The sequence below is a fragment of the Leptosomus discolor genome, chromosome 7 (genome assembly GCF_034619465.1).
Source record: "Leptosomus discolor isolate bLepDis1 chromosome 7, bLepDis1.hap2, whole genome shotgun sequence".
In the NCBI taxonomy this organism is placed as follows: Eukaryota; Metazoa; Chordata; class Aves; order Leptosomiformes; family Leptosomidae; genus Leptosomus; species Leptosomus discolor.
In genome coordinates, this window is record NC_141397.1 from 64,907,381 (window position 1) to 64,933,086 (window position 25,706).

At 45.8% G+C, this 25,706-nt stretch overlaps 1 protein-coding gene across 5 annotated transcripts in view; it reads left to right on the forward strand.

Moving 5' to 3' along the window:
- The first annotated feature begins 796 nt into the window (after window positions 1-796).
- Window positions 797-25,706, forward strand: part of PLCH1 (phospholipase C eta 1) — a 67,627-nt gene continuing 42,717 nt past the window's right edge. For 4 of the 5 annotated variants that reach the window (XM_086467760.1, XM_086467758.1, XM_086467762.1 and 1 more), the window contains exons 1-2: window positions 797-875; window positions 25,386-25,532. In XM_086467760.1, the coding sequence (XP_086323886.1) occupies window positions 797-875; window positions 25,386-25,532 (226 nt within the window). Of the gene's footprint in view, window positions 876-25,385; window positions 25,533-25,706 lie in introns of those variants that run through there. The other variant, XM_009959874.2, reaches the window with a different exon arrangement.

Sequence of the window (25,706 nt, forward strand, 5' to 3'; positions counted from 1 at the left end):
TTGGCGCTCTGAGCTGAGAGTGTCTCTTACCTGTGCAAAGCTGGGCTCTCTTGGGGCTGGAGGACACAAATTTTGCAGGGCTGATCTAACTGCACCTCCTCAGAGGTGCTGCTCAAACTGCCTGGCCCCAGGAGAGCTTGTCTCGAGCTCCCACGGGTGAGTGCCTGCCAAGGGCAGGGGTGCGCTGGTGCAGGGGGACCCCTTGGGGGGCTTTGTGTCCCCGTAATGCTACTCTGTGGTCTCAAAATCAGGAGGTAATTATCTTCGATTTTTATAACCTTCACTTGGGGAGGGTTTATAGTTTTGTGGTGTTGTCTGATGCGCCTGTAGCTTGTTAAATATGGGACAGCGTCGTTAAATATGGGACAGCATCATTGAATAGATTAAATTGATCATCTCTCCATGGCCCTGCAGTAGCCTGCAGGGGCTGTGGGGGTTGACTGCAGCAACAGGGGCCTGTCGTGGGTGCAGGGACTGCCGGGTAGGGTGGGCTCACTTCAGCAGCCTCAAACTCACTGGCTGTAAGCATCGCTGACCGTGGGCCTCCAGTTCGGTCCGGGTGATCCACCTGCACCTCTGCCTGTGTGTCCTTGGGGATGTCCGAGAGTGAAGGACCACGGTTGTTGCGATGCTTTGCGTGAAGCTAATGGACTATTTTGGCTAAAGGGCGTGAACAGATAGGCTTACGGTGCTCGCAGCAGTTGTGCATTTCTTGTAAGTGAACTCATAATTATCCCCGCTCTGTCTCACTTTGCAGGGTCGCTGCCTTGGATGCTGAGCAGCAAGTCACCTTACGATGAGTTACTGGAGTCTGGATAAGAGAGGCTGTCTGCAGTACTGCAGGCACTTCTTGGCGGACAACGGTGCATTTCACGGTAAGTTACAAGTTCCCTTCTCTTTTCGCCGCCTTGCGTTTCCTACCGGCGCGGACGCTCCGGAGCGACGCCCGTCTGTCTGCCCGGGAACGCGGGGCCCGTGGGCCGTGGCTCCCGCCCCAGCCCCGCCGCGGCCGTGCCTTCCCCGTCCGGCGGCTGCAGGCGGGAGCGGAGGCCGGGCTGGCCGTGACCCGCTGCGGGGGGTCCCGGTAGCGCCGTGGAGGGGGGGGGGCACGGGCCGGTTGCCGGCGGCGCCGCACGGGGGCGCTGCGGGACCGCCGCGCTCCCCCCCCCGCCCCATCCCCGCAGCCGGCGGTGCCGGTGCGCGGCCGCGGGTCCCGGCTGCGGGCGGGCTGGAGGGGGTCTGCACGGAGAGCCCCTCCCCAGCGACCCGCCGGGGTTGCAGCCACAGCGTTGCAGCCTGGGGAAGCGCAGAGCAGCAGCTGGGGTGTAGGCAGGGGCGGAGTTGCTCTGGGTGCAGATGGGGGTTGTATTTTGGGGTGGAATTATTAATCGTGTTCGCGTGGTCTGGCACTGCCTTACCCTTAAACATTTCCTCCCGAGGCGTTTCTAGAGCTGCTGCAGGAGCATCTGCAGGTATGCCTCCTTGGTGCTTCTAGCAAGGACGAATTGAAAGTCAGGAAGAGCTCGACCTTCCAGTATTGATCAGATGTTTGTGCAGAATAGATGCCTAATAGGGATCCCTAATTAGTCCCCTATCAACCCCTCGCATCTTGGTCTCTTGCCATTACAGATTATGTGCTATGCTCATTCAGTGGTTGAAGTATCCTTCCAAATAGCAAAGTCGGGAAATACTCTGAAGACATTTTGATATCAAATACTTCCTTTTCAGGTCCTCCCTCACACTTAAAACTTGATATACCAACTTAACTAGAGAACGCGTGCATTTCCCACGCAGGCTTCTCCCCCTTTGCTGGGTAGCTTTACCTTGGGCATGGGGTAAGAAGCAGTGCTGAGCCCAGCCCGTGCTCTTGCAGTGGGTGAGGGACCACCAGGATTCAGGAGCTGTCCGTGGCCGGAATGGAATCCTGCAGGTCTAGTCGAATAAGACAGCTGGACCCCTCCCTACCTGTCCTGCTGGGGGAAGGACTTCCTAATGCGGGTTCCGAGAGGCCCAAATTTGTATTCCTTTTTCCCTTTGAGGTCAGTGATTTAAAAACTGTCACTTTAGGGTAGATTTATGGCACTATTAATAACAACAGCATGGAATGCCTGTAAATTAAAGATAGAAATACTCATCTTTTTCAAAGCTGAAAGGTAATTTTTTCCCTAGAGAACTGACATCTCCATTTTCACTGTCTTTATCAGGAAGCTGGGGAAGTTCACAGCCCACAGAACCACGATGCAACCAACTAAACCAAACTGTGTCTGCACCTTTGTCACTGTGGTTATGTCACCATCAGTGAAGCTAATGGTTTAGTGGGAGAACTAATCACTTATGAAGTTGTGCATCTTCTTAACGAAAGCCTATTCAGAGAAAATACTGGTTTTGCCTGTACTGCTTTTTTCTTGCCCACAGGCACTGTTAGCTCTATTTGGGACATCAGAAGAATGTTAGTAACTTTTCTGTAAGTCAGTCTGACAGTGGCATTGTCATATTAATTCATCGGTGCACTACATTTAAGACGTGCATTACAGGGAAAATGGTTCACAAATGTGCCATTGGTGAACCTGTTATCTCTGGACACAACTGTTCTGCTTCTCAGATGAAACTGCGATTCATTCCTGGGATTTAGCAGGCCACTCGTGCAGTCCCACTGATTGTGGTGGGATCACATTCCTTCTGAGTTCTCTTGGACATTGTGGAAGGAGAGAGTTGGCTCCCAGATGTCTTTACACAGGTCCCCCTTCACTAAGTCTGAGCACTCCTGCAGCATTTTGGGAAATGCCCGTTGATCACACCTCTTCCACGCAACAGTCCACTCCCTAGCATGAGCGTATAACTGGAGCAGCTAGATTTTGGATGCATATTTGCAGTTTTGCTATTCCAGATCAAGTGAAAGAAAAGTCTGGTCCACACTCTGTGGCTTGTGGTATTTTATCATGGAGCAGCACGACATGTTCATCCTGCTAATGGTGCGAAGGCTGGATAATGATCTGTTGGCACAAAGACCAGTAATCCATGAACAGGGAGTGATGAGTCTGCAAAGCGATAGGCCTTTAAAGTAGAAGGCATAATTAGCAGGAATCCTAGACCAGAAAGATTCTATGGCTTAATTTATTTGTCTTTCATTCATGACCAGGCAGGATTAATTATTTTTCCCTAACAGAATCCTTCAGGGCTTCCCATTTCTCTCTTCAACCTAAGCAAGACACTGCAGTGACAGTTACTTTCACTCTGAGTATATGGAGGGAGCCGAAGTCCCTGCTGAACAGTGACAGAGGTGGCGGTTCCCAACGGCATGACGTAGGGAGACCTGTGCATGTCCCCAGGAACAGACACGTTGCACCTGATGCTGGAGAGAAGTTGGTTTCCTAAGGGTCTGCGCTGATGTAGATAAAATGGTTGATGGAGCTTTTTAAGGATTTGCTTTTTGTCCGTGAGCCTTCTGATCCTGTAGGTCCTGACCCAGGGCAGCGGGACGGGTAGGGGTGAGCCGGGTGGGTGATTGCCCCCATTCGTGATGGTAGCCTCTCGGGGAGACCAGGTGGGACTGAGCAGTGAACTTTGGACTTTGTGTGACTAAGCAAATGCCAAACAACTAAACTGGGACTTACCTCTGCCTGAGACCATATTTTTTCCAGCAGAGTTAAAGAAATTGTGCTTGTTTAAAACTTTTTTACACCACTGGGAAATTAAGAAAGAAAATCTAATGTGAACTCTATGCGGGAAGGCTACTATCTGTTAGCAGGGAAGGTACTGTGATCCAACCCCTCGAGATTTTCTGACATTTCAGTGTTTAGGTTGTATGTGTCCAGCTCTAGTGTCTATTAATTCTAATTTACGCAGTGTTTTAATGATTTTTTTTTTTGTAGCTATTACTATTATAGTTTCATATTCTGACATTGAGAGCATGACTCTTCAGGGAACAAGCACACAGAGCCGCTGATTAGCTTATTTTTCTATGTTTATGAATGCTAATATTCTGTAATCATTAAACAGAAAGAAGCTGTGACATGTTTAGCAAACGGCTGATTTTGTCTCATCAGTTCTGAAAGCAGCTGTTCTTACTTATCTTTCATATTAGTCAGTTGCTTATGCAGGTTATCTGTTCTTCTTCTCTTAGAAATACAAACCTTTTGTTTAAATTGCATTTTCAGAATTGCAATTAATTATGTCTCTTAGTTTCTAATTTTTATCTTCTGGCCTCTCCACCTCTTTCCAGACCTGTGTCAATAGGGACTTGACCGCTATCGGTAGGATGTCAGGTTAGTTCAGTCTTGCTCACGGTATCTAAACTGCACTCTTTTGTTCAGAGCAATGGACTAATTTGGTTACGTCGGGCTTGTCTGGAGGGTCACGTTACAGTGTCATGGTTATAATCTGTAATTAACCTGTAATCTGGAAGAACTGTTGCACCTCAGGTGCAAGCCAGCCAGATAAAAATATCCCACCACATCGGTTGGTGTTCTTGCAAAGCATGGGAGCATCTTTCTCCGTAGAGACTTCGGGATGGCAAGCATCTAGAGAGGCACAAAGGAACTTTGCTGTTCAGCTGTGTTCATCTCTGGTGTTTCCTTCATACCCTTCAGGGACCTGAATTGCTTTAAGAACTTAAGTAGGTGGTATTCCCTTTGTTCACTTCCAGCTGGGGTGTTTTAAGTGCAAGAAACTCTTGTGGACTGCAAAAATGAGAATGCTGAAGTGCTGGGTTTATTGGGAGTAGCTTAAACATCTTGTTTTGTGTAAACCAAACAAACACACACACAAAAAACCCCAAAACCAACCAACCAAAAAAAACCCCAAACAACCTAAAAACCCAAACCAAACAGAACCCCTCCTGCAACTTAGAGCAGAAACACCCAAATGAGACCACAGCACTGCAGGTGTAACCTGTTGGAGTGCGTGGTGCCTCTGCGTGAACGTCAAAGAGCCTCACTTGGGAGACAAGCAGGGAATGCCTCTGCTCCAGTGTGGGAGACCATCAGCTGCAAGCGAGGAGGTGGTGGAGCACAAAGCACCTGAGGTGCAGCAGCAGTAGGACAGCACCTTGACTGTGTGATGCATTACTTGAGGGCACAGGCAATTCTGAGTGTCGCCGAGTGAGATGGAGGTGTTAGCTGTGAGGCGCAGCCTACTGTGGTTCTGGTCAGCAGTATTTGAGCAAGGGGAGCTCGGGAACAGGCAGAGAAGAGGACTAAAGAAGTGGAGATGAGATGAATCGGGTTTGTTTACCTTGGAAAATCAAAGATTGAGAGGGGGCGTGACTATGAATGCGTTGCGAAGGGAAGGCTCAGGGCAGAAAAGGCTTGTTGTAAAGCATCTTATCTGTGCTCTTGCTCTGAAGTTGTAAATGTCAATAGTAGCAATATGTTGTCTAATGTGAATGTAAGGCTGGACAGCTGTATGAGCGGTCCTGACTCAATTCCTGTGTACAGTGAACAGCAAATACACACAGCAGTGTTTCCGTTCCGTTCTGGAAAATGCTGCTGTACCCGATGGGCCTGGCTGCTCCCCACCACATTATAATGATGCTTGGAGACGCTTGCATGTTGTTAGGCAAGAAAAAGTATTGATCCACAACTGTGTGCCTTTCCACGGGGCTTCAGTGGGTTGTCTTGGAGTAATGACTGAGCATTCGCATGTGTAATGCTGAAGTACTATATGCATCAAAATTGCCTAAGGATTTCTCATAATTTTATTAGGAAAAGCTGCTAATAGCTGCATTTGCAGGATATTAAAATTCTTATCTGTTTGTGTCTGAAATTTTTGGTTACAGAAGTGGAGGTTGCTGCTGTGTCTTGTACTCCAGGGAGTCTTATCTGCCTAGAAGCGAAAATGTCAGTTTTCTTCAGTAACAGCGCGATACAGCACACTGTGTGCACACAGAGAATAACAAACTGAAGACAGATCTGGGTTTAAGCTATTTTAGCAGTTTCTGTCGAATAGAGCAGATAAGCAATTGTAATGTTTGGAATAGCCGTGAGCACTTGATGAACCCACTTTCTTTTCCTTCCTGTTGCAAACAGTGCCAAAATACAAAGTACATCACGCCTCTAGGCTTGGAAAAAAGATTTTTTTTAATTTTCTCAGGGTTTTCAAGCTGTAAATGTGGATCATATTTTGTTTGTTTACTGGCAATCACAATGTAGGAACGGCTGTGTTGTCAGACCAAACATCCATCCACTTCACTGGCAGATGTTTGGGGCTAAAAGTATAGAGGGGGAAAAAACCTTGGTGTGTACGTAATGACCCTTCTGGTGGCACACCCTCCTGGTGCCTGCCAGTCAGCAGCCTAAGTATTTCCCCAGCCAGAAGCTACATCTAGATAATTACATTTATTAGCTTTATATCTGATAAGGGTGTTTTTTTCCAAAGTTTTTTTTGGAATTCACTGATGCTTGTGACCATCTGTGGGAATTAACTCCAAAATTTATATTGGTTGGTGTAAACCTTCTGCTCGAAGGGAAACAGTGGTTTCATGCAACCTTGCCACATTCGGACTGTAACGGATGGAGGGGGTTTGGTTGCTCCGTTCCGTCCCCTTTGAAAGACCATTGGCTGGATGTTCTGAGCTGAGGGCCAAGCCTGTAGGGTAGCTGGGCGCTTCAGTCGTGTCTGGCATTTTGGTAGCTTTGACTGTCTGCCTCCTAACGTCTTGCTGAGGAAACGGGTGAAGAACATTGTGGTGACACCACTTTCTTCTGCCCCTGGGAAAGGGGAAGCGGCAAGAATGGGAACTTCGTTCTGGACTTCAACATTGAGGTCCTGAGCCTCTGCAGCGCGGCTTCGGTACAGCGCTGCCCTGGATATCGGCACCTCCGCTTACTTCAAATGGCACTTTGGGACAGGCCACTCAAGCGCTTGTCTCATGCTAGCGCAAAGCAAACGGTATTTTTCAGTGATTATTTTGCCATCTGACGACGTGCAGTGAGCTGTCTGACCCAGCCACCAGCAAACTTGCAGGGGAAATTGCTGACTGCTGATCTGGATTCCTGCGTGTGCTCTTAGTCTCTGGTTTCAGGAATATCCAGCTCACCCTTCAAAAGGTTCTTCCAAATCACCTGCTTATGTAGGTGATAACCAACCAAGTTGAGGGGGGAGAGAGAGACTTAGTCCAAGGAAATTACTTGTTTTGCAAGATCATCTCCAAGATTTCCCAAATGTAATGGATGCAGTGGTGCACCACCTTTATTAGATGAACTCCCGCTGCTGTTACACAACCAGTTTTGGACAGCTTCACGAGAGATTGCTTATGGCAGGTGCTACTGCAGTGTTTTTCCATTAATTTCAGTCTGAGAAGCTGAGCTTTTGTGCAAGTTCTTGTCAGATTTTTTTTTGCTTCAGTGATCTTGAACTTTTGTGCCCAAAGAATGGGAACATAAAATGCGTTATGTTTTACTTTTTATACAGTGAAATGATCTATTTTGGTTATTAGAGCACAAGAGTTTTGGGGGAACAATGTTAAATCTTTGCCGAGTTGCACGTATACGTCAGGCTTGATGTTTGCTGATGGGCAATGCTTTATAATTAGCTCTGCTGAAGCCTCGTGCAAGCCCTGCGCTTGAGGCTACAGTGCTAAAGATGCCAGATGTAGACTGCAGAATTCAGGCTTATATCTTAATAGTCAGCTTCAGTTTAAGTTTTATAATGGTGCTTGGGAAAGAAGGACAAATTAATAATGATTTTGGTTTATATGCTGGTTTATGTAGTGAAATATCTGCAATTCGTTCCTTGAGACAGCCAGACATAACTGCAAATGTATATGCAAGAAGGGTGTTAAAGAATTTATTTATTAAAGTTCACATAGATTAAAAAAGTGCCTAAAATGCCTGAAGAAACTGCCTCTCGGTGCTTCGCTGAATGTGTAACTGCCTTTGAGAACCCCGTATCTATCGCTCGATGCATCCTTTTTTGAAAGGGGGAGTTTCATGTGTGGGATCTGCCTTGAGCCGGTGTATCAGGCGGGTGGGTTCCCCTTCCATCTTGGCCTATTTGTCAGCTTTCCAAAGAACAGTGTCTTCATTAATGACAATGAGTTGATAAAAGCTTTAATCCGATAAGGACAACTTTTTTTTGTGCAGCTGATATGAGGTTTTATTCATTGCTAGCTGACTTTTCATGAGGAGGTTGTATTACAGCTTAGGTCTAAGATTAAATTTGGATGATGAATATGAAGACGTTGTTATCTTCTTATTTCATTATCTATTTACTGGAAGAGGTAGAAGTTCTCTAATGAGCTTTTCTTGCTCTTGAGCTGCAATAGTCTTTGTACCAATTTCCAGCTATTTTGACAGTGAAAAAAGAAAAACTGATGAGCCAGAAAATTATTATTCTTCTGATGCTGTAATTTCAAAACTATTAGTTAAATCATATTCTCATTTATTGGACAATGACTATTTTGCAGTAGAACTTGCACCGCTGTGTCCAGTAACCTAAGCCTTGTGAGGTATGGCCTTTAGCGTTCAAAAATTTGGCTTCCACTTTTGGCAACTCGGCAAAGGCTGACACTTTTAGTAATAAACTTTCTTTAATTGTGACTGGGGATGCGGCAGCTGCCCGGCGCCACGGGCGGGTCCGGGTGCTGTGAGGCTGTGGGGAGGGAAGACAGCCTCCCGGGCCTCGGGGTGCGGGCAGGGCTGCACCGCGGCCGGTTCTCCGGCGGATACCTTAGACCACGGCCACTCAGCCCGGCGGGGCCGTTGGCTCTCGAAGGGGACGTCTGCGTGAGCTGGTGCGGGTGCAGCCCTGCGCGGCCTCTGCGCATCCCCTCCAGCCTCCAGCAGCGAGCGCGAGGCAGGCTTTGTTCCCTGGAATTACTGGCTCAGCTTTCCATGGCATGCAGGTATCTTCCGTGCTTTTCACGGGAGTTTTTGTCTGGCTTTCCCCCAACAGACTTGAGCTGCCTGGGGAGGAGAGGCCTGAGCACAGCGGTGCCCGCAGCTGTCAGCCTGTCCTGTTGGTTGTCTGCTTTGCTGTGGGAATGTCTGCTGGTTGTCCCGCGGGCTGTTCCTTCGCACGGAGTGCCTTGGTGGGAGGTGTAATGTCTTTTCTTCCAGGGAGCTAAAAATATTGGCGTTGGTTTGGCAACTCTACCCCAAGACAAGGCAGCACCGTTTCATCCCTCTGGCATTGCTTTTGGTACAAAAGAGGCCACATTTCCCCCACCTCAGCCAGGAGCTGTGAGCTGAACTGCAGTGTGTTTTAAATGAAAACATATCGATAACTGTGTGTGTAGAGGAGAAGGATTACAGTTTGCAGGTATTACAAGAAAGCTTTAAATCCCCTTTTTTAATGATATGACAAGGATAGTGCTTTGACACTGTCTGCTTCGTACCTGGAGGTACTTGCTGTCTTATCTCTTAATGCCAGTGCTTTAATGACAGAACTTTTTTTTTCTTTATAGTAAACTAAGAAGACTGGAAAATGATATTAGCCTGGGGAGATGTATTTTGAGTGAATGAACAGCCTTTTAATAAATTCTAGTGCTTTTGTAGCTGAGATTGTCCAAGGTGAGATGAGGCTTGGAGGATGGTTTGCGTGTTTCTTGAAACCAGCTTAAAAAGTTGAAAAAACCCGGACTTCTAAGCATGCAAGGCATTGTCAAAGGTCTCCCAAGGAAGGGTTTATGGGGCAGAAAATGTAAGTAGGAAACACAGGCATACAAGTGAGTCTGTTACTCTTCCTGCCAAACTTTATCTTGGGATTGTCTAATACCTGCGAAACAGTAGTGGCCGTGAAAATAGGTGCTGTTGTCTTCTGGTGATCGCTGATCTTAATCCAATACAGGCAACAGAATTACAATTTCATGTTTGGAAAGCTTGCTTGTCACCATCGACTTTGATACTTTGATAGAACTTCGCACGCTGCGGCTCTGCAGAGCACTCCCAGCAGGAGCGTTGTGATCCCCCCGAGAACAGGGGATGTGTGTGAAAGCGAAGCAAACTGGGAAGATGTGAGGGTCACTCAGCCACTGCTTAAATGGGATGTAGGTGGAGTGTCAGATGGTATAAAGTGAAGTAGTTGCAAAGGGACAAGTCAAAAGGCAGACAGTCAAACTCTAACGTAGTGTGTCTTCAGGGACACACTGGTTTCAGATTTGACTCTGACTGACAGGGCTAGGGATTGGATGAAGAACCTGGCTTGTCAGTGAGGAGTTGTCATGGTGATTTCTTTTTTTTTGCAAGTTGAATAAACCTACAAGTATTTTCATACCATTTGGCACGTGTCTTCTGAATTGCTTAGCAGTTTTCATTTGTTTGCTGTAATGTTCTTGCTGACCCATATAGCATGTTTTAATTTCTGAAGTCATACAGCATTTAAGCACTTGGGTTTTTAAAATGAATTTCATTTTGAAGACAATAAGGAATGTATTAATGATTGGGCAAGGTTTCCTACAGAGCAGCCTTGGTGTTAAAGGTGCTTGTGTATAGCTGCTCTCGTAATTAATAGAAGGATAGGAGGGTGCAGTACCTTGCACTTAATACATTACCTAGTGAAATCTGATAGATCAATAATTAAACTATAGAGCGTTTGAATACTATAGTGTTGAAAAACTATAGTTGAAAACTGTGGTGGTGTTGAATGGCAACTGTAACACATCAATTCATTTGGTAAGTGTATTGATGACTATGTAGAGGCTTCGGGGTGATGGCTTCATCCCTTAATCTTGTGAACCGAGGTGTGAACCAGTGGCGGGTAATGATGTAGCTGCTCCATTGCCCGTGTTACAACTGAGAAGGAGCGACAGTCCCCTCTGCAGAGCGTGACTTCTGCCACGCCCTGCCATCCTCCGCTGAAAGTGTGATTAGAAGCACCAAGTTTGAGTGCAACCAAGAAGGATCCTACCATGGGTTGGGGGGGTTGTTTCATTTTGTGAGTTGCTAGATACAGTCAACGTGTGTCTTGCAGTGTGCTGCGATCTATCATGACGTGGTGACTGCATTAGTGACAGCTAAGAAATAATGATTTCTCAGTAAGTAAAAACATGTGTCAACTCCACTTGCATCTTGTCTCCCGTCTCACTCAAGTTTTCCAAGCATGTAGAACTAGGGGGGTGGGTTTTTTTGGTTGGTGGGTTGGTTTGGTTTTTTTTTTTTTTCACCTCTCAGTCACACTGTCTATCGTGTAACTTTACCCTAGCACGCGCTAGACAAATTCTGCCCTCTTCCATTGCTGTCACAATCTTTGAGAATATAGTTGGGGATTCCTTTGGTGTGCTGATGTAAATGCCACTGCAAAAGCCAGCTGAATAGTGAAACAATTAGAAAACGCAATGAATCAAAGATGCGAAGAATTATATATGGAGCCTACTTTATTCTTGCCGTGCTTTCCAGCACTCTGTCCCTTGGGCTCTGTCATAAGTAAGTGCAATTTATGCAAGTCTGAATGTTTCTGCCCATTGTTCCACACTGACTGTAAAGCTCCTGATTTCAGTAGTGTCGAGCTGGCTTGAACAAGCGCAGTATTTAGCCAGTAGCATGGTAATTTTTCATAGCTACTGGGAGAGTTGGTGCTCAGCATCTCGCAGGAGACTTCTTGTTCTTACGAAATCAAATGCTCAGTGATGCGCAGACTAAACCATTTGTGTGCTTCGTGCTCGAACTGGCCTGATTCTGCAGAATGGCTGTTCCCCTTCACGTTAGAAACAGAGACGGGAGGAGGGGGCACAAAACCTGGCGAAAAGGAGCGCGATCCACAGGGGTTCTCTCCTCCTGCCTCACCGTATCCCATGGCTGCACGCGTTGGGAGTTACTCCGGAGTGAGGGTGGATTTTCTCTTCTGCGTTCAGCCTGCGTTCAGCCTCTCCCATTCTTTATCTGGAGCGTGGTAATCTGTTCCTGACCGGCCTCCCTAGGTGCCAGCAGGGTTTCCTCGCGAGCGCCTGGAGAGCTCCCCTGCCCAGGCACTACGCACACGTAATGCCTGGGGCGCCGTGATCGCTGTGCTGTGCATGCATGTCTCGTACCAAAAGTAGTCGCTGCCCCTGCGTTCCCGCAGCAGCAGCAGGAGCAGCACAGAGCAGATGCTTCCAGCTTCTCTCTCGGGCTGTGCTTTTCGGCTTTGAAGAAAGTTGTCGGGTATTGTCTCTGGATTTGGGCTTTCCTGCCTTTGTGCTACGGATCACGAAGATTTCCCCGTTCCTCCTAAAGAGCAGTGCTGGCAGCGCTCTCCCGTACTTTGAAGGATTGCTTTCCAAACGTGTTAGCTCTGGAGACGTGAAGACTAAATTGAGGCTTTCCTGCAGTGAGGATTTCCATTCTACTTGCCAACAATGCATGAGTTACAAATTTAATGGCAGACATTGAAGTATATAAAAATTTAAGTCCAGAAAAAGGTAAGGATGTCTGAGTTTGGAATTACTGTAGGAAGAGCTGATTTCTGGAAGTGCTTATAGAAAAATCAGGGAACTTTTACCATTATGATTGGTAAATTACATACAATATTGATGTAGGTATTAGTAGTATGAAAAAAATGTGTGTGTATATATAGTCCTGGATATTTAAGAGGAAAACTTGGTATTTGTTTATTGACTTGAAAGTGCATTTCTCCGTGAAAACAGGTGGATTGAATGCGAGATACTGCTCCTATTGAATGTGAGCTACTGCTCCTGTGATGTGGACAAACTGCAGTGTGTTATCTTAAATTATTACAAATATATTTGCCTTTTAAAAAAACATTCTTGACCTCTTCATTTATTGGTCACTTTGCTGTGGCATAGCTTTCTATGGAAAGAATTTCTGGTTGGTTTGTTTGTTTTTTTTTCCTAGTGGCACTTATAAATAGTATAACACATATGCAAATGTTGATCAGAATCTTACACATCAGCACTGGATGAGAAAGATGTGTCTTTTCAAGAATCGTAGGAGGATGATACAAAAAAAGGAAGACATCTTGAATAACTTTCTTCGGTAACTTGTAGTTTATAATGTCTGGTTTTGTTCAATATAAGTCAGTGCAGGATGCAAAGTGGTAATTAGTTTAAGCCTCCAAGTGGATGTAAAGTAAATGCTGTAGAGAGAAGGAGAAATCACAGTAGGTGAAGTTTGTTTTTGTATTTTCCTCATCCTTGATGATGTTGGGTTATGTGCTTTTGAAGAAAAAACTTACAAAATACATTTAGCAAAGAGCTGGCTTGTCAAAATTGGGTAGTTCAGAAGACATTTTCTAACAAGATTATCTATAATTTAAAAACAAACTAGTCTAAAATAAAGCCACCAGAAGTCACGGATCATACTTTGAAATACCATTTTGCCCACTGTGAAACATGTTAAAATAAATTAAGGGCAGTGTTAGGGGTTGATATATACTGATTATTTTTTGTTTGTTTGTGTTTAGCATGGATGATTTTAGTTAATAAATTTTTTTTAACTAGGGAAAGTTACTGGAAATAGACAGAGCTGTTGTATGAGGAATTGAGACTGCTTTAAGAAAAAGTCAGTTATTTGTACATGCTCTCAGGGAAGGGCCTCCTATGTTGGAGCAGGTAGGCTACAGTTCCAAATGCTGTATTTTTTATTTTGGAGGTTTCGGTTACACAAAACTCTACATAAGCTTTGATACATATGGTTAGGTAAAGGAAACCGGGTGTTACTCCATCTGCTTTCTGAGACACAGAAGGTAATGGATATGTCCTCATTTAATAATTTACGAGAGCTAGCTTATTTGAAGGGGGTTTTTGGAACAGCCCTAAAAGGAAAGAATCAGGTTTAATTTTTAAAGCTTATGTAAATGTGCGTGTAGGGGGAGATAAACACATCTCCTACTGAAGTACTGAGTTGGTGCTGGAATTCTGTTTGAGGGCATTTTGCAGGCCCTTTTCGTTAGCCGGATGTAATGGCAACTGCCAAATTTCTGTTAAGCTTTTTCGGTTGGTGGTGCTGCCGTTTCTCCGTCCGGCGGAGGCGGTTAAAGGATGCAGAAGCAACGCGTACGACGCAGGGTCCCTTGCATTCAGGTTGGGCTGCTTTGGTGGCGTTGCGGCAGCGCGTGGCGGGTCACGGCTGGGCTCCCGGCGTGCCCCCCGCACCCGGGAGGGCTGACACGGCACCGCGCAGGCGCAGACTTTGGCCATTGGGTTTTTAAGGCGTGAATATCTTCCCACGCTTGGGTGGGTCAGGCTGGTGGTGACATTGCCCTGCCGGCCCTGGTAACGGCAGGATCGCCCCCCTCGCGCTCAGGGCGCACCTCCGAGCGAGCGCTCGCCGGGTGGCGCCGGGACCGAGGGCGAGCTGGCCCAGCGGGTGCTGGGTGCGCGGGCGCTGGCCGACCCGCTGGCCTGGCTCCGCAATGAGCGCTCGCAGGACGCAGCAGCTCCGCGCCCGCCCGCCCTTTGGCCGTAAGTTCGTACGCGGCCGCTAAGCCCTGAGCGGGAAGCGGCTTGTGCTCAAAGAGGGGTGGGCGTGGCGTGGCGGAGCGTGCGGACGTCCCTTGGCTGTGGGTCGGGGTCTTTGGCTGACGGGTCGTGGTGCTCTGTGGTTACCTTGTGTTACCGCTTTAGCGGAACCATAGGGTTGTGGTCGGTGCAGCCAAGCGGAGAAACAGCGGTGAACTGCATCACCTTTCGTTCAGGGGGACTACCACAGCACCCTTTAAGGTCATTATTAGTGCTTCTTTGGGACTCTTGTTATCTTTCCGTCTCTCCAAGCACCCATAAAACAAGTATAAACTCTAGAATAGCAAGTGAGGAGTTAGCCCAGAATGGCATACTGTCCTGGGTGGATATTGAAGGCATCAGCGTCCTCCTGTGAAGAACTTCCACAGGTTTAATTCCAGTCATAGCTTAAATCTATCACAGCGTTCAGGCACTGGCAATACATTAGCCTATGCACATGGCGGCTTTGGGAGGTTTAAAGCCTCTGGGTGGTTTGGTATGTTCTGAGGATGTTACCTTGCGTGAAGTGAAGCGCCTCACCTGCCAGCTTGAAAGAAGTGTGGCACTGGGGAGTGCCAGGTCCCTTCTGTGGCACCAGTGAGGTTGTGGAGGATGCTGGATGCTGAATGCCGATGGCTCTGCGAGAGGTATCTCACCTGCTTCTGCAGAGCCGAGGGTGCCATAGACCAAGTAATAACTAGGTTATATGCTTGTTAACTACTTTGTGTTCTTTTTCTTTTTGTGCTTATGAATTAAACACATTTGTTTCAGTAAATCTATAGAAAGCTGTCATCATGTGGAACTGAAAAGGTTCTCAGAGTTTGCTGAAGAACTGTGCCTTTCTGAAACTCTGTGGCATAAAACTATAACTATTAAAGTAACTCTTTTCACTGCTTTGACGACTAAAATGGCCAAATGCTCTATTGGGATCAACGTTAATGGTGTCAGTGTTGTGGCAGGCAATAGCTTGGTGAAACCAGGGATTGGCGAACAGAGCTTGCTGGAAGAGAAGTTCACAGCTTTTTCCGGCACTGAGCTCCCCTGCAGGAGGAAGAGTGTGTGATGTTTTTCCTCTCTACCATACATTTTGAAGTAGTCCCTCAAGAAGCTCATGTCTCAGAGGACAGCCCGTTAGTATGCAGGCAGCATTTTGTGCTGGGGTGTGTGTGTCTTGGATGACTGAGATTAAAGTTAGAGGAAACCCTAAGCCGGGTTTTCTTATACAAGTGACAGGAAACCTGGCTGTAGGTGAGGAAGTTTGTGACTGTTCTATGTCAGGTTCTCAGTACGCTCAACTGCTAACAGATGCCTGGTTTGGAGGCGTTTTCACATCTTACAAATAGAAACATTGATCAGCATGAAACTCAGATGAACAAAACATCATTATTTTCAGTTATAAAATTACTTTGGTGTTTGAGACTGTCAACTCATTGTTTGTCCACAGATGACTCACTGTCGGTGATTTGCACCGAGGTAATATGAGAATAGAATAGATAAACATGTTTCTTTAGCAAAATGACTGTTTCTGAGCAGTGTGAATAAATTAGTTCCCATCATCAGTTGCACTGTAGTCTTCATTCATCATTTTCAAAGATTCCCCTCCTGCTCTCTGATCGAGCCCCAGGTGTGGATTTATTTGGCAGCCTGAAGGGGAAGCAGTGCTCCCTCCAGCCGAACTGCTGTCACAGCCCAGCGGGACGAGCGTGCTCTAGGTCCTGGGGACTGGGTCCCTCTTCTACCCACTTCGTCCCTCAGCTACAGCTGCTCTTGTGCTTTGTGATTTATTCCCCTCGCCAGGCTGCGATGCTGTGCAGGTGCCAAGGTTGCTGTCACATATTGCGATTCGCTGATAAATTTGTGGACATCAGAATTCACTGTTTGTGCTGCAGCTGGGATAGTTTATCCTCTGCACATCTCCGTGCGGGGACAGGAGCGAGCTTTATGAAGGATATGCTGGTAGGGTTTTTCTGGTTTGGTTTTGTTGGAGAGGCAGGAGGGTAAGATACAATGGAATGGCATATTTTGGGGCCGGGGGGTGTGGGAATGAGGGGATCTGACCCAGCTCAGAATGTTGCGATGGGAATTGTATTTCATTGAAGTCCTAGGTAGCACCTAAAGGTTTGAGGAACAGGGATGACATTTAACGCTGTACAGCAAGGGCAGGCTTAGAACAAGACACACTTGGTTCTCGGGTGTACCATCCTTCTTTATGTACTTACTGATTTTCAGAGGGCAGGCATGGGATTCTGGAAGAGAAGGAGCTTGTGGCTTATGGTTTCCCACTGACCTCTGCATCCAGGGGCGTAGCTCCTGGGATGCCTTTCTGACTGTTCTTGATCGGTAGCTGTGAGGCCTCAGAGGAGGAGCTCCTGATTTAGCACCATGGGGAGCGTGCACAGACTCACTGAGCTCCTGTGAGTGAGTTATTGCCATCCCTTCTGGTACCTGAGCAGGAGCTTGCCTGGCTAAGGGGAGACCCTGGGGTTTCCTTTCGAGATGTGGCCACAGACCCGCAGACTGACATCTCGTGCTCCTTGGGAATGGTTATGGCAGCGTGAGGACGCCGCCCAAGAAGCCAAATGCCTCTCTGCCCTTCGCTTGTCCTGAAACCTGGCACTGAGGCTGTCGCGGCAGCACGTACAGGCCTGTCCGCTTGTCCTCCGCGCTGGCAGGTGTAGTGGAAACTTTCCTCCTCCATTTCTTCTGTCTGCTGCTGCTTCCACTTGCTTACAGTGTCGTAATCAATTGCCGTGCCCTCCCTGCTGAGCGATCCTCGTGCAATCAGGAGGATTAGGATGTGCAAACTTGTTAACTGTGTTTACTTAATAGATCTGCGTTCCTGGTTCACTCTATTGATGTGACAATGTGTTTTGGCAGTTGGCCATGTCTGTGGTGAGATGATTGTGCTTTTCAGCGTTGATAAAGGACTAATTCCATAGTCTTAATAGAAAACTCCCAGTCCTCAGGCATGCTGGGTTGCAGTGGTGGCAGAGCTCTCAAATGAACAGCTTTGATGCAGCCTGTTTCTGAAGAAAGAAGGGAGGGGATACCGGAGATGTTTATTGTATTTCAGGAACCAGTCACAGTAGCAGTCCCCTGTAGGCTGTCGCGCAGCCTCTTGGCTCTGTGATACCCAGGCAGTGCCTGCCAAGGCTTAGACAAAACTTAGAGCTGGGGTCCCGAGCTCAGGACCTCAGGATGCTTCAGCAGTGTAAGTGTCCAGCAGGACGGCAGAAAAGCTGCACCTGCTGAGTGTTCTGTTCATCAGCTGCTTCCCAGAGCACTGCTTGAATGAAACCTGGGCTGATTTCTTGAAAATAGTAATTAGAAGTCTGCTGAGCTAGCAGAAGGAAGGTATCCTTGAGCAGAGGTGGAAAACATGCATTATTCATTGTGCCTGGGGGCTGCTCTCTCGGATTTCAGTTGCTATAGGAGGTGTAGATCTCCAAAAGAGGATCACAGGCCCTGTAAATAAAGCTCTGTCCTAGCAAGTCACTTTCTGCACACACTGTTGCACAGTTCTCTGCAACAGATGTCTTACTGTAGGAACAAAACTTATGATTAAAGGCCATTAAAACTCTTGGGATTATACTGTAGTGCCAGCTCTTTTTTTTTTTTTTTTTTTTTCCTGATGCTTCTAGCTCCTTTCTGATATCTAAATGCAAAGAGGAGGGGGCTCAGTCTGGGAGAGGACTCAGAGTGCTCCCATGGCAAGAATAACTGATTATTGTCAAGGATGAACTGTGGAGAAGGCATACAGCAAACACCTTTCACTTGTAATATGCCAATAAGATTGGTTAAATTGATCATCCTAGAAGCACTAAGCCACCAATCTCAGTATGGCAGGCTGGAACAGCAGCTACTCTGGAATATATATTACTCAAATGTAACTTCTGGGAGCGACTACTCCCAAGTTCTTGGGTTTTGTTTGGGCTTGTTTTGGTTGTTTGTTTGGTTTGTTTGTTGTTTTTTTTCTTTTTTAGGAAAGAAGACAACACAGGCAGTTTCCAGACCTACAAAGAGTTAAAACTATGCTGATAGATTTTTGGTTGTTTGTTTGGTTTGTTTGTTTTGATTGGTTGGTTGGTTTGTTTTTCTTCTGGGTAGTATATGTTTTTGTTCTTAAGCTTCACCCTTTCTGTTGTTGGCATATTATTTAGTCAATTTACAAACGTGAGTTGTTTTTCAGATTTTACAATTTTACCTTGACTGTAAGCCTTTCACGATTGTTTTGAGTAGTCACAGTTTGTGTTTGGCTGGTTACTCTGCTTGTTTCTCTACCTTCTGGAGGGCTGAAATGAAATACCTGCCTGCTCTTCAGCTGGGCCTTGCCAGGACTAGCACCAGCCTTTGGTGTCTCTGCTGGTGTGTGTGTGACTTCCCCGAGGATTTCTTGAGATTTGCAGAAGTGTGAGAGATTGTCCATCTCGCGTCCGTGGACTTCACAGAGATTATGATTACATCCACTGTAAGAAGCTTAATGTAAAATTCCGTAAGGTTGGAAGAGTTGCTGCAAAGCAAATTAAAATCTGGCATAAAATAGGAGATGTGGCTGTTGAAAACGGTCCTGACTGGGGCTGCGGATTCCCCCAGGCCTGCCTCTGTGGGCTCGGCTCTCCTGGGCTTTTTGGCTGTTACGTAACAAACCAGCAATCAGCGTTTGATGACATTAGCGGTAAGCTGCGTGGCGTGCGGGGTATTAGTGCCGCTCTCTGGCATTTAGATAAAATGTGCTCTCTGGGGCACGGAGGTAGGGAGTAAATGGCTTTTAATGGCATTAGGGTAGAGACAAACTTACAGCGTACTCGTCCTGAGTAAATGATGCAAAACAGGGTGATGAGTTCAGACAACTGAGAAGGTTGTGGGGTTTGGGGTGTTTTTTGTGTGTGTGTTTGTTTTGTGATTGCATCCAGGGTATCCTCACCGCTTGGATAGTGGTAGTTTAACTGCACACTGTTCTCTAGTTCGGGGTGTGTGTGCTTTCTTGTTTGCACATTTCTTCAGTGCTTGCTTTTGGGAATGTGCATCTACATCAGTAAAACCTGGACTCCAAGCTGGGTCCAGGTACATAATTCCAGAGATGGGAGCATGCTGTGACTCCTTTGCCAACCACCAACCATCTACTTTTTGTATAACAGTCTCACTTAGAGTTCAGTTTCTGGAATTTTGGGGGATTTAAATCTGAAAACTTGAGGTAATTGCTGTGGTGGCATTTGCGGGTTTAAATCAAGTGAGATAACCCATGCTTTCCATGGCATAAGAGCAGTTACCTGAAGGTGAAGTGTAGGATCCCGTTGTGGTTCATGGACAGCGCAGCACAATGAATCACAGGAGATGTCTGCGGCAGTCCTGGCCATCGTGTGGGTGGGAACAGCATGTGGTGGAGGTGGTGGTGGGGTCTTTTGGCTCTTCCTTCTGTGGAGAGAGAACAAACAATATACCTGCAAAGTATATACAGTAAAACCAAAAATACTGAATGTCAGGGAGAAGAGCTGATGTTGCAGTCAAAAAAGTAACTTCTGTGTTTTGTGTGTGTGTTTGGTTTTTTTTTTTATCTCCTCAAGCTTAATGTTGGCTTAATGCAGCTTGCTGCATATAATTTAGAAACACAGTTTATATCCTCTTGCATAATTATACTTCTCATTGTTTGGTAATGCTCTTTATACCTTATTTAATCTTTTTGTTTTGTCAGATGGCTGTAACACTAAGTCCGTAAAAGCAAGACAGGAGACCAAACCATCTTCCTTTGGTTGTACTTTGAAATATGAGGTTTTTAACAGATAGTACTGTAATGGGGAAAAATAAGACAGACTGTTTTTGTGGTCAGCAGTAAAAAAACTGTTTTGATCTTTGATGTAAAAAAAAAAAAGGTAAAAATCTGTCTCCTAACTTCAGTGGTATAATCTTAACACTCAGTTGTAGGACACTGTTCCTAAAGCTATTGAATATGGAACCTATTTGGTTTGTTAGGGGTCAACTGTATTAATTTACTAAGGGTTTGCTGTGAACACTTGAGCTGTTTGCCTGTGGCAAAAACCTTACAAACATAGGTTTTACGGGCTGTCCTGAAACTGAGCTAGTAACTCGTTGTTTGAAGAGGTACGTACAGCGTCGAACGGCTCTCGTGTGCTGTTTCTCACAAGCTGGTGGAAACATGGATGAGATTACGCTCGGGCTGAGCTGGGTGCCACTGCGGCAACAGGCTGCTGTGAGTAAACTCAGGACAAGTGTGGAAGTTATTTAGTCGAAGCTTTGCACGTGCATGTGACTTACTGCCCAGCACCCACAGAGTAAAATGTGTTGAGCTTTTTTTTGGTTGTTCAAAGAGTTAACATGGTTTCTTTGCAAGTCATGGTTCTTTGAAAGCAATGGTGCAAAAAAGGATGTTTATAAAATGAAATCCCGCTGAAACTGGCTGAAAAAGTGCAAGAAACCCCTGTTTACCCAAAACCTGTATTCCATGAAGACTTTGCTGCAGGCTCTTGGCAATAGATGGTTTTACTGCTAATGGTTAAGTAATATTATTTTCTTGAATAACTAAAACGCAAAATATATCAGCAAAAAATCTCAAACCCGTCGCTGCTGTTGCTGACTTTCAGGGTTACGTGACTGAAATGACGGGTTGGGGAAGGTCACCAGGGCTGAGGGCTCAGCAAGGCTGAGCGCTCAGGAGTCGGGATAACCCGGGAAACCTCGGTGCGGTGTTGGCGGTTGCGTGCGGGTGACAGGGCAGCGGGCGCACACCGAGCGTCCCAGCCGGCTCCTCCGGGTGCCCGTGCTGCTCCTGCACGGTGCCTGCCAGTTGGCTCCGGCTGCAGAGTGACCAGCATGTTTATTTAATCATAGATGAACGTGTTTTATGGGGGGTGGATGCTTGTGTCGGTGCTGTGGTGTGCCCTGTGTATCCAAGTGCATTTCTCTTTTCCTGGCAGCGCTGCCAGGTGTAACGTTCTAGTTACCTGGTATCCACTGAAGGGTCCTGCCTGCCTTAAAGGCTTTGGGGTGCAGCTCAACGGTAAGCAGATGTGCACCTCATAATCATGACTGTTGAGAATTAAACCAAATTAATTGCCAACTGTTGAAAACCAGGGCTCATACAGGGAATGGCCGTTAAACCGGTGAACGGAGCTGTAACTTTTTGCGAGAGCTACTTGCTGGGTGCGGTGCTAAGCTGTTCCCTGGTTATTAAAGACCTGATTGCACATGGGGATAGATTAGAGCAGAGCTGGACGGAAGGTAGCGTTGGCTGATTTGGGGCGGATTAGAGCGCTTTTTGAACGTAAGGCCGCGTATGGTCAGCGGTCAGAGTTCCAGCTTAGTGTCCCTGGGCAGCGGCTTGATTTATTCAGCAGCGAGGAGCAGTGTTGTCAGGTAGAATAAAGAGCAGCTGCCTAACGTGCAAGATTTCAAATAACATCTGGACTTACCCGGGGCTCGGATGGCTTTCCTGCTGGCTTCAGAGGTCTACCATGTGCTGGGGAGTGTGGCCACTTCAGAGAAAGTCGAGCTGGCACAGATGGGTTTGTATCTGGTTTACCATCCGATAGAGAAGCAGCTCCTCTGAAAAGGAAATCTGTGTGCTACTAGGAACGATTATCATCGCTTGAACTAAAAATTAAAAAATGCTCTTTGAATTCAGGTCTGTTTTGCTTTAAATGGTTGTTTTGGCAGGAAAAGATAGACTGGTATTTCAATATTATTAAAACTCATTGACCTACAGGATGTCTGTTAGGATGGTTTTAGACTGTCGAGGGTAAGTTTGCATAACCCTGGAAACAGTGACTGTAGTTTTCAGGTTTCGTTTTTCATTTGAAAGTAAAGCTTTAAATATACAATACATAAGCTACATGTATTCTAGTTTAACTTAATTCATTTTCAGACTTTGGGGAAAAAAAATGCGCAGCTAGTCCTTGTGTTAGAAAAATACTATATAATGGAAACCATGTCTTGCTTTCTCAAATTTTAATATACATCTGCACCGAGGAGCTGCTTCATTTACTCAGTATTCATGGTTTATCTAGAGGATTAAATGTTTTTCTGGAACCAGTTTTCCTATTCCTTAGAGAAAGCTCTTGAATTGCTCTTCTGGGGCTTTATTCTGAACTGCCTCTGTTCAATAACTTCACCTTATTCAGATGCTAATGTGCGGTGTCTCTCTCTTGTGAATGTCTGGCTAGAGACTGAAATTAGCATATTAGGGATAGATTTGAAAAAGACTTTTTTTCTTTGTGTGCTTATATTTTATAAATAGCTTAAAGGGGAGGATGGTGTGTTTTGTAAATGGTTTGCAGAGTTGAAATGCAGTGGGCCTGTGAATGGTATGGCATTTCTATTACCGTAGCCCGCTCTTTAAAGTAGATTCTTTCTGTTATTAACACCTACACCGTAGGGATGATGCAATGACCTCTCTTACACGTTTACTATTCTTTAAATGTTTGCGTTTGGGTGGTATTTTCTTGGAATGGGCAAAGTGCAAGCCGAAAGATGGTGCTTGCCTGGGCACTAGACTTATTGCAGATGGCATTTGAGAAATGGAGAATGTAGAGATATTTGGCAGGAGCTGAGCTTCTTCCGCTCTTCTCTGTTGGTGAAAAAAGTGTTTTAAAATCTATTCCATATAACTTTGATTCTGAAGTTTATTTGAAAACGTGTATGTGAAATGCATCTGTAACAATGACAAATGTGATGTAGAAAGGTTTCGGCAATTGAAACAGTGAAGAAGGAACGGGGTTGCCTTTTATGTGTTTTGGTGGCTTTTTCCGCCATGGTTTTGTTGGCTATGATTATATGTGTGGGGCCCATTTTCTGCTTTTCCTGCATTACAGAAACGTAGTCCTCCTTCGTCTGCCTTTTGTTAGCTGTCCTCAACATCTTAGCGAAACTAGTTTGTTGTTTTTGTGTGACAGCTGAGCTGATGATAATAGAAAGACTTACGTGAGAATTAGTTATTTTTGTAAGACTTTTATTAATAACAGATAGCCTTAGGTGCAAAGAGCAGATTTTCTGTGTTGAGTAGCTTGTTGCTAAACCTCTTCCTGAGCTAAAACCCTCTTGCACTCGAATAGTGAAATAAAAACGTGCATTCAGTTCGTGTGCCAGGCTAACGTAACAGTTCCAGTTTGCATCTCCACTCTCTGGTACGACCTTTCCTACAGAGACCCTTATTTCTGTGCTGGAGGACAATTCTTGTTTGTTTGTTAGGTATGGATCCAAGGCAAACTGGATCTAAACTCAGTTCCAAAGTGAAAGGCTCGGTCTGCCAGGAGAAGGTGTGCGTGTATATATGTATGTAGGAAGTTTGAGAGACTTTTGCTTCAGTTAATCTTTCTTCTTTAAGGTTCCAAGTTTTCCATCCTTTGTGGTGTAAAGGCTTGTCTCTTTGGTGCTTTGTGCGTCTTCAGGTAGATAGAAGTTAACACTGCCACAGCCAACATATGGGGGCTGTACAGCATCTGTTTCTGGGTCAATTTATGTCACTTTTCTGGCTCATCTTACAGCACTTCCAAACCCACCTATTTACTTGGTATGTGTGATGATTTGGGGAAGGCCATATATTTATGGACATAATAAAGGGCAAACTTACTGCATTCATGCACATCTGTGGTGCTTTTGGGAGTTTGGTTCTTTTCAGCTCAACCAGAGTCCTTTCATTCCCCCGGGAAAGACAAAACTCATCAAAAACAGCACAGCTCGCGCGGCTATGTGATGTGGGGTTTGACTTGCCAACAAAAAAGGGCTTCGTGTGAGGGAGCCGGGGAAGTTGGTCCGGTGCAACGGCTGTTTGTCCCCTGTTTGACTAACGTTTAGGATGCTGCTCTGACTCCGTCTGCCCAGAGGTGCTTTGGAAGGAGCAGCAGGTCTGTTCTCCTTCGTTGGTGGCCTCGGGGTTGTGTGGCTCTCTGCTGGGAGCGGTGTTCTGGTCAGGCTCCTGCGTGGAGACGGACTGAGCAGGGCCACTGCAACGTGCTTTGGTGGATGGGAGCACTGTGGGGTTTCAGCTGGCACCGAGTCCGCTGCTGCTTGTGCCACTTGCTGTGGGAGCTAAGGAGGTGACAGGAGCTGTGACAACAAACCCTAGCTCTGGCAGAGAGGAGTGGGAGGGTGGATTAGTCTTTGCTGTCATACCAAGAAGACTACTGAAGAGAGAAGTGGTGAAGAGAAGAAAGGTGATAGGAAGAAATAAAGACAGACCCAGATAGTATTTGGGAGCCAGCCAGAGTGTAAACAAGTCATCTAGGAGGTGAATTTGGAGTGGTATCAAGTGAGGAGAGGCTGTGAAAGGATAAAACCAGGAGAAGGTAATTTAAGAGCATGGATATATACTGAGATCAAGAGGAAATTTTATCTTGATCTTGGTGTTTGGAAAACTGTAGGAGGGAAGATGCGAGATGAAATGGGAGCGATGGGTGTATTTTAGTCAAAACCTAGAGGAACAAAGCCTTGTCATCTGGGTGGGATGGGTGGATAAAAGCAGCACGTGCTTGGAATTTGGTAGCAGGATGGAGAGGGTGTAAATGTGTGTGCCAGGGAGGAGGGATTATGTATTTATAATTCTGTTAGCAGTTCTAGCAGGTCAAAAACACAAGATAGAAGCTAAAGGGTTCCCAAAGGGTTCCAGCTAAAGATCCCAAAGGAATGCAGAGTTTGAATGATAATCTCACCGTTCAAAATTTGTGGAGTGCTGGGTTTTAAAATTACAGTACTGTGTCTAATACTATAAAAATATTTAAATGACATAAGCATGGAACAACTATAATTTTCCTTCAACATATGGTAAAGTTTTCTTTGCCTCCTTTGTTGTGAAGGTGTTTTGATGGATGATTTTTTTTTCCTACATGGAGAAGCTAGTGGTGAAGAAGAAATAGTGTGTCTGTCACAGCAATGATTAGTTTCTGTCATTAAAGGTGTAAGCCAAAAATTGTATATGCTTGGCAGATGTGGGAAAGCCAGTAAGTCATTTTATTAGTGCTATTAGATGGGCATTTAGTTGAATTTATTCTGTTCTGCTTCACAGTTGAAAGATGCATGAGCGTTATGCAGTCTGGGACTCAGATGGTTAAGCTGAAGAGTGGAACCAAAGGGCTAGTTCGTCTCTTCTACCTGGATGAGCACAGGACCTGCATCCGATGGAGACCGTCCAGAAAAAGCGAGAAGGCAAAAAGTAAACTTTTAATATTTCTTTTAACTTCTGGGGCAGTTTAGTATTAGAGTGTTCCCAGAGGGAACAATTAAAGAAGTGCTTTTTGATGCTTGTTTTAGATGTGATGTAATACTTACAAGAAGGTTTTTAAGAGTGTGAGTAGAGTTTAACCACCTACTAAAAGTTCGGGATTAT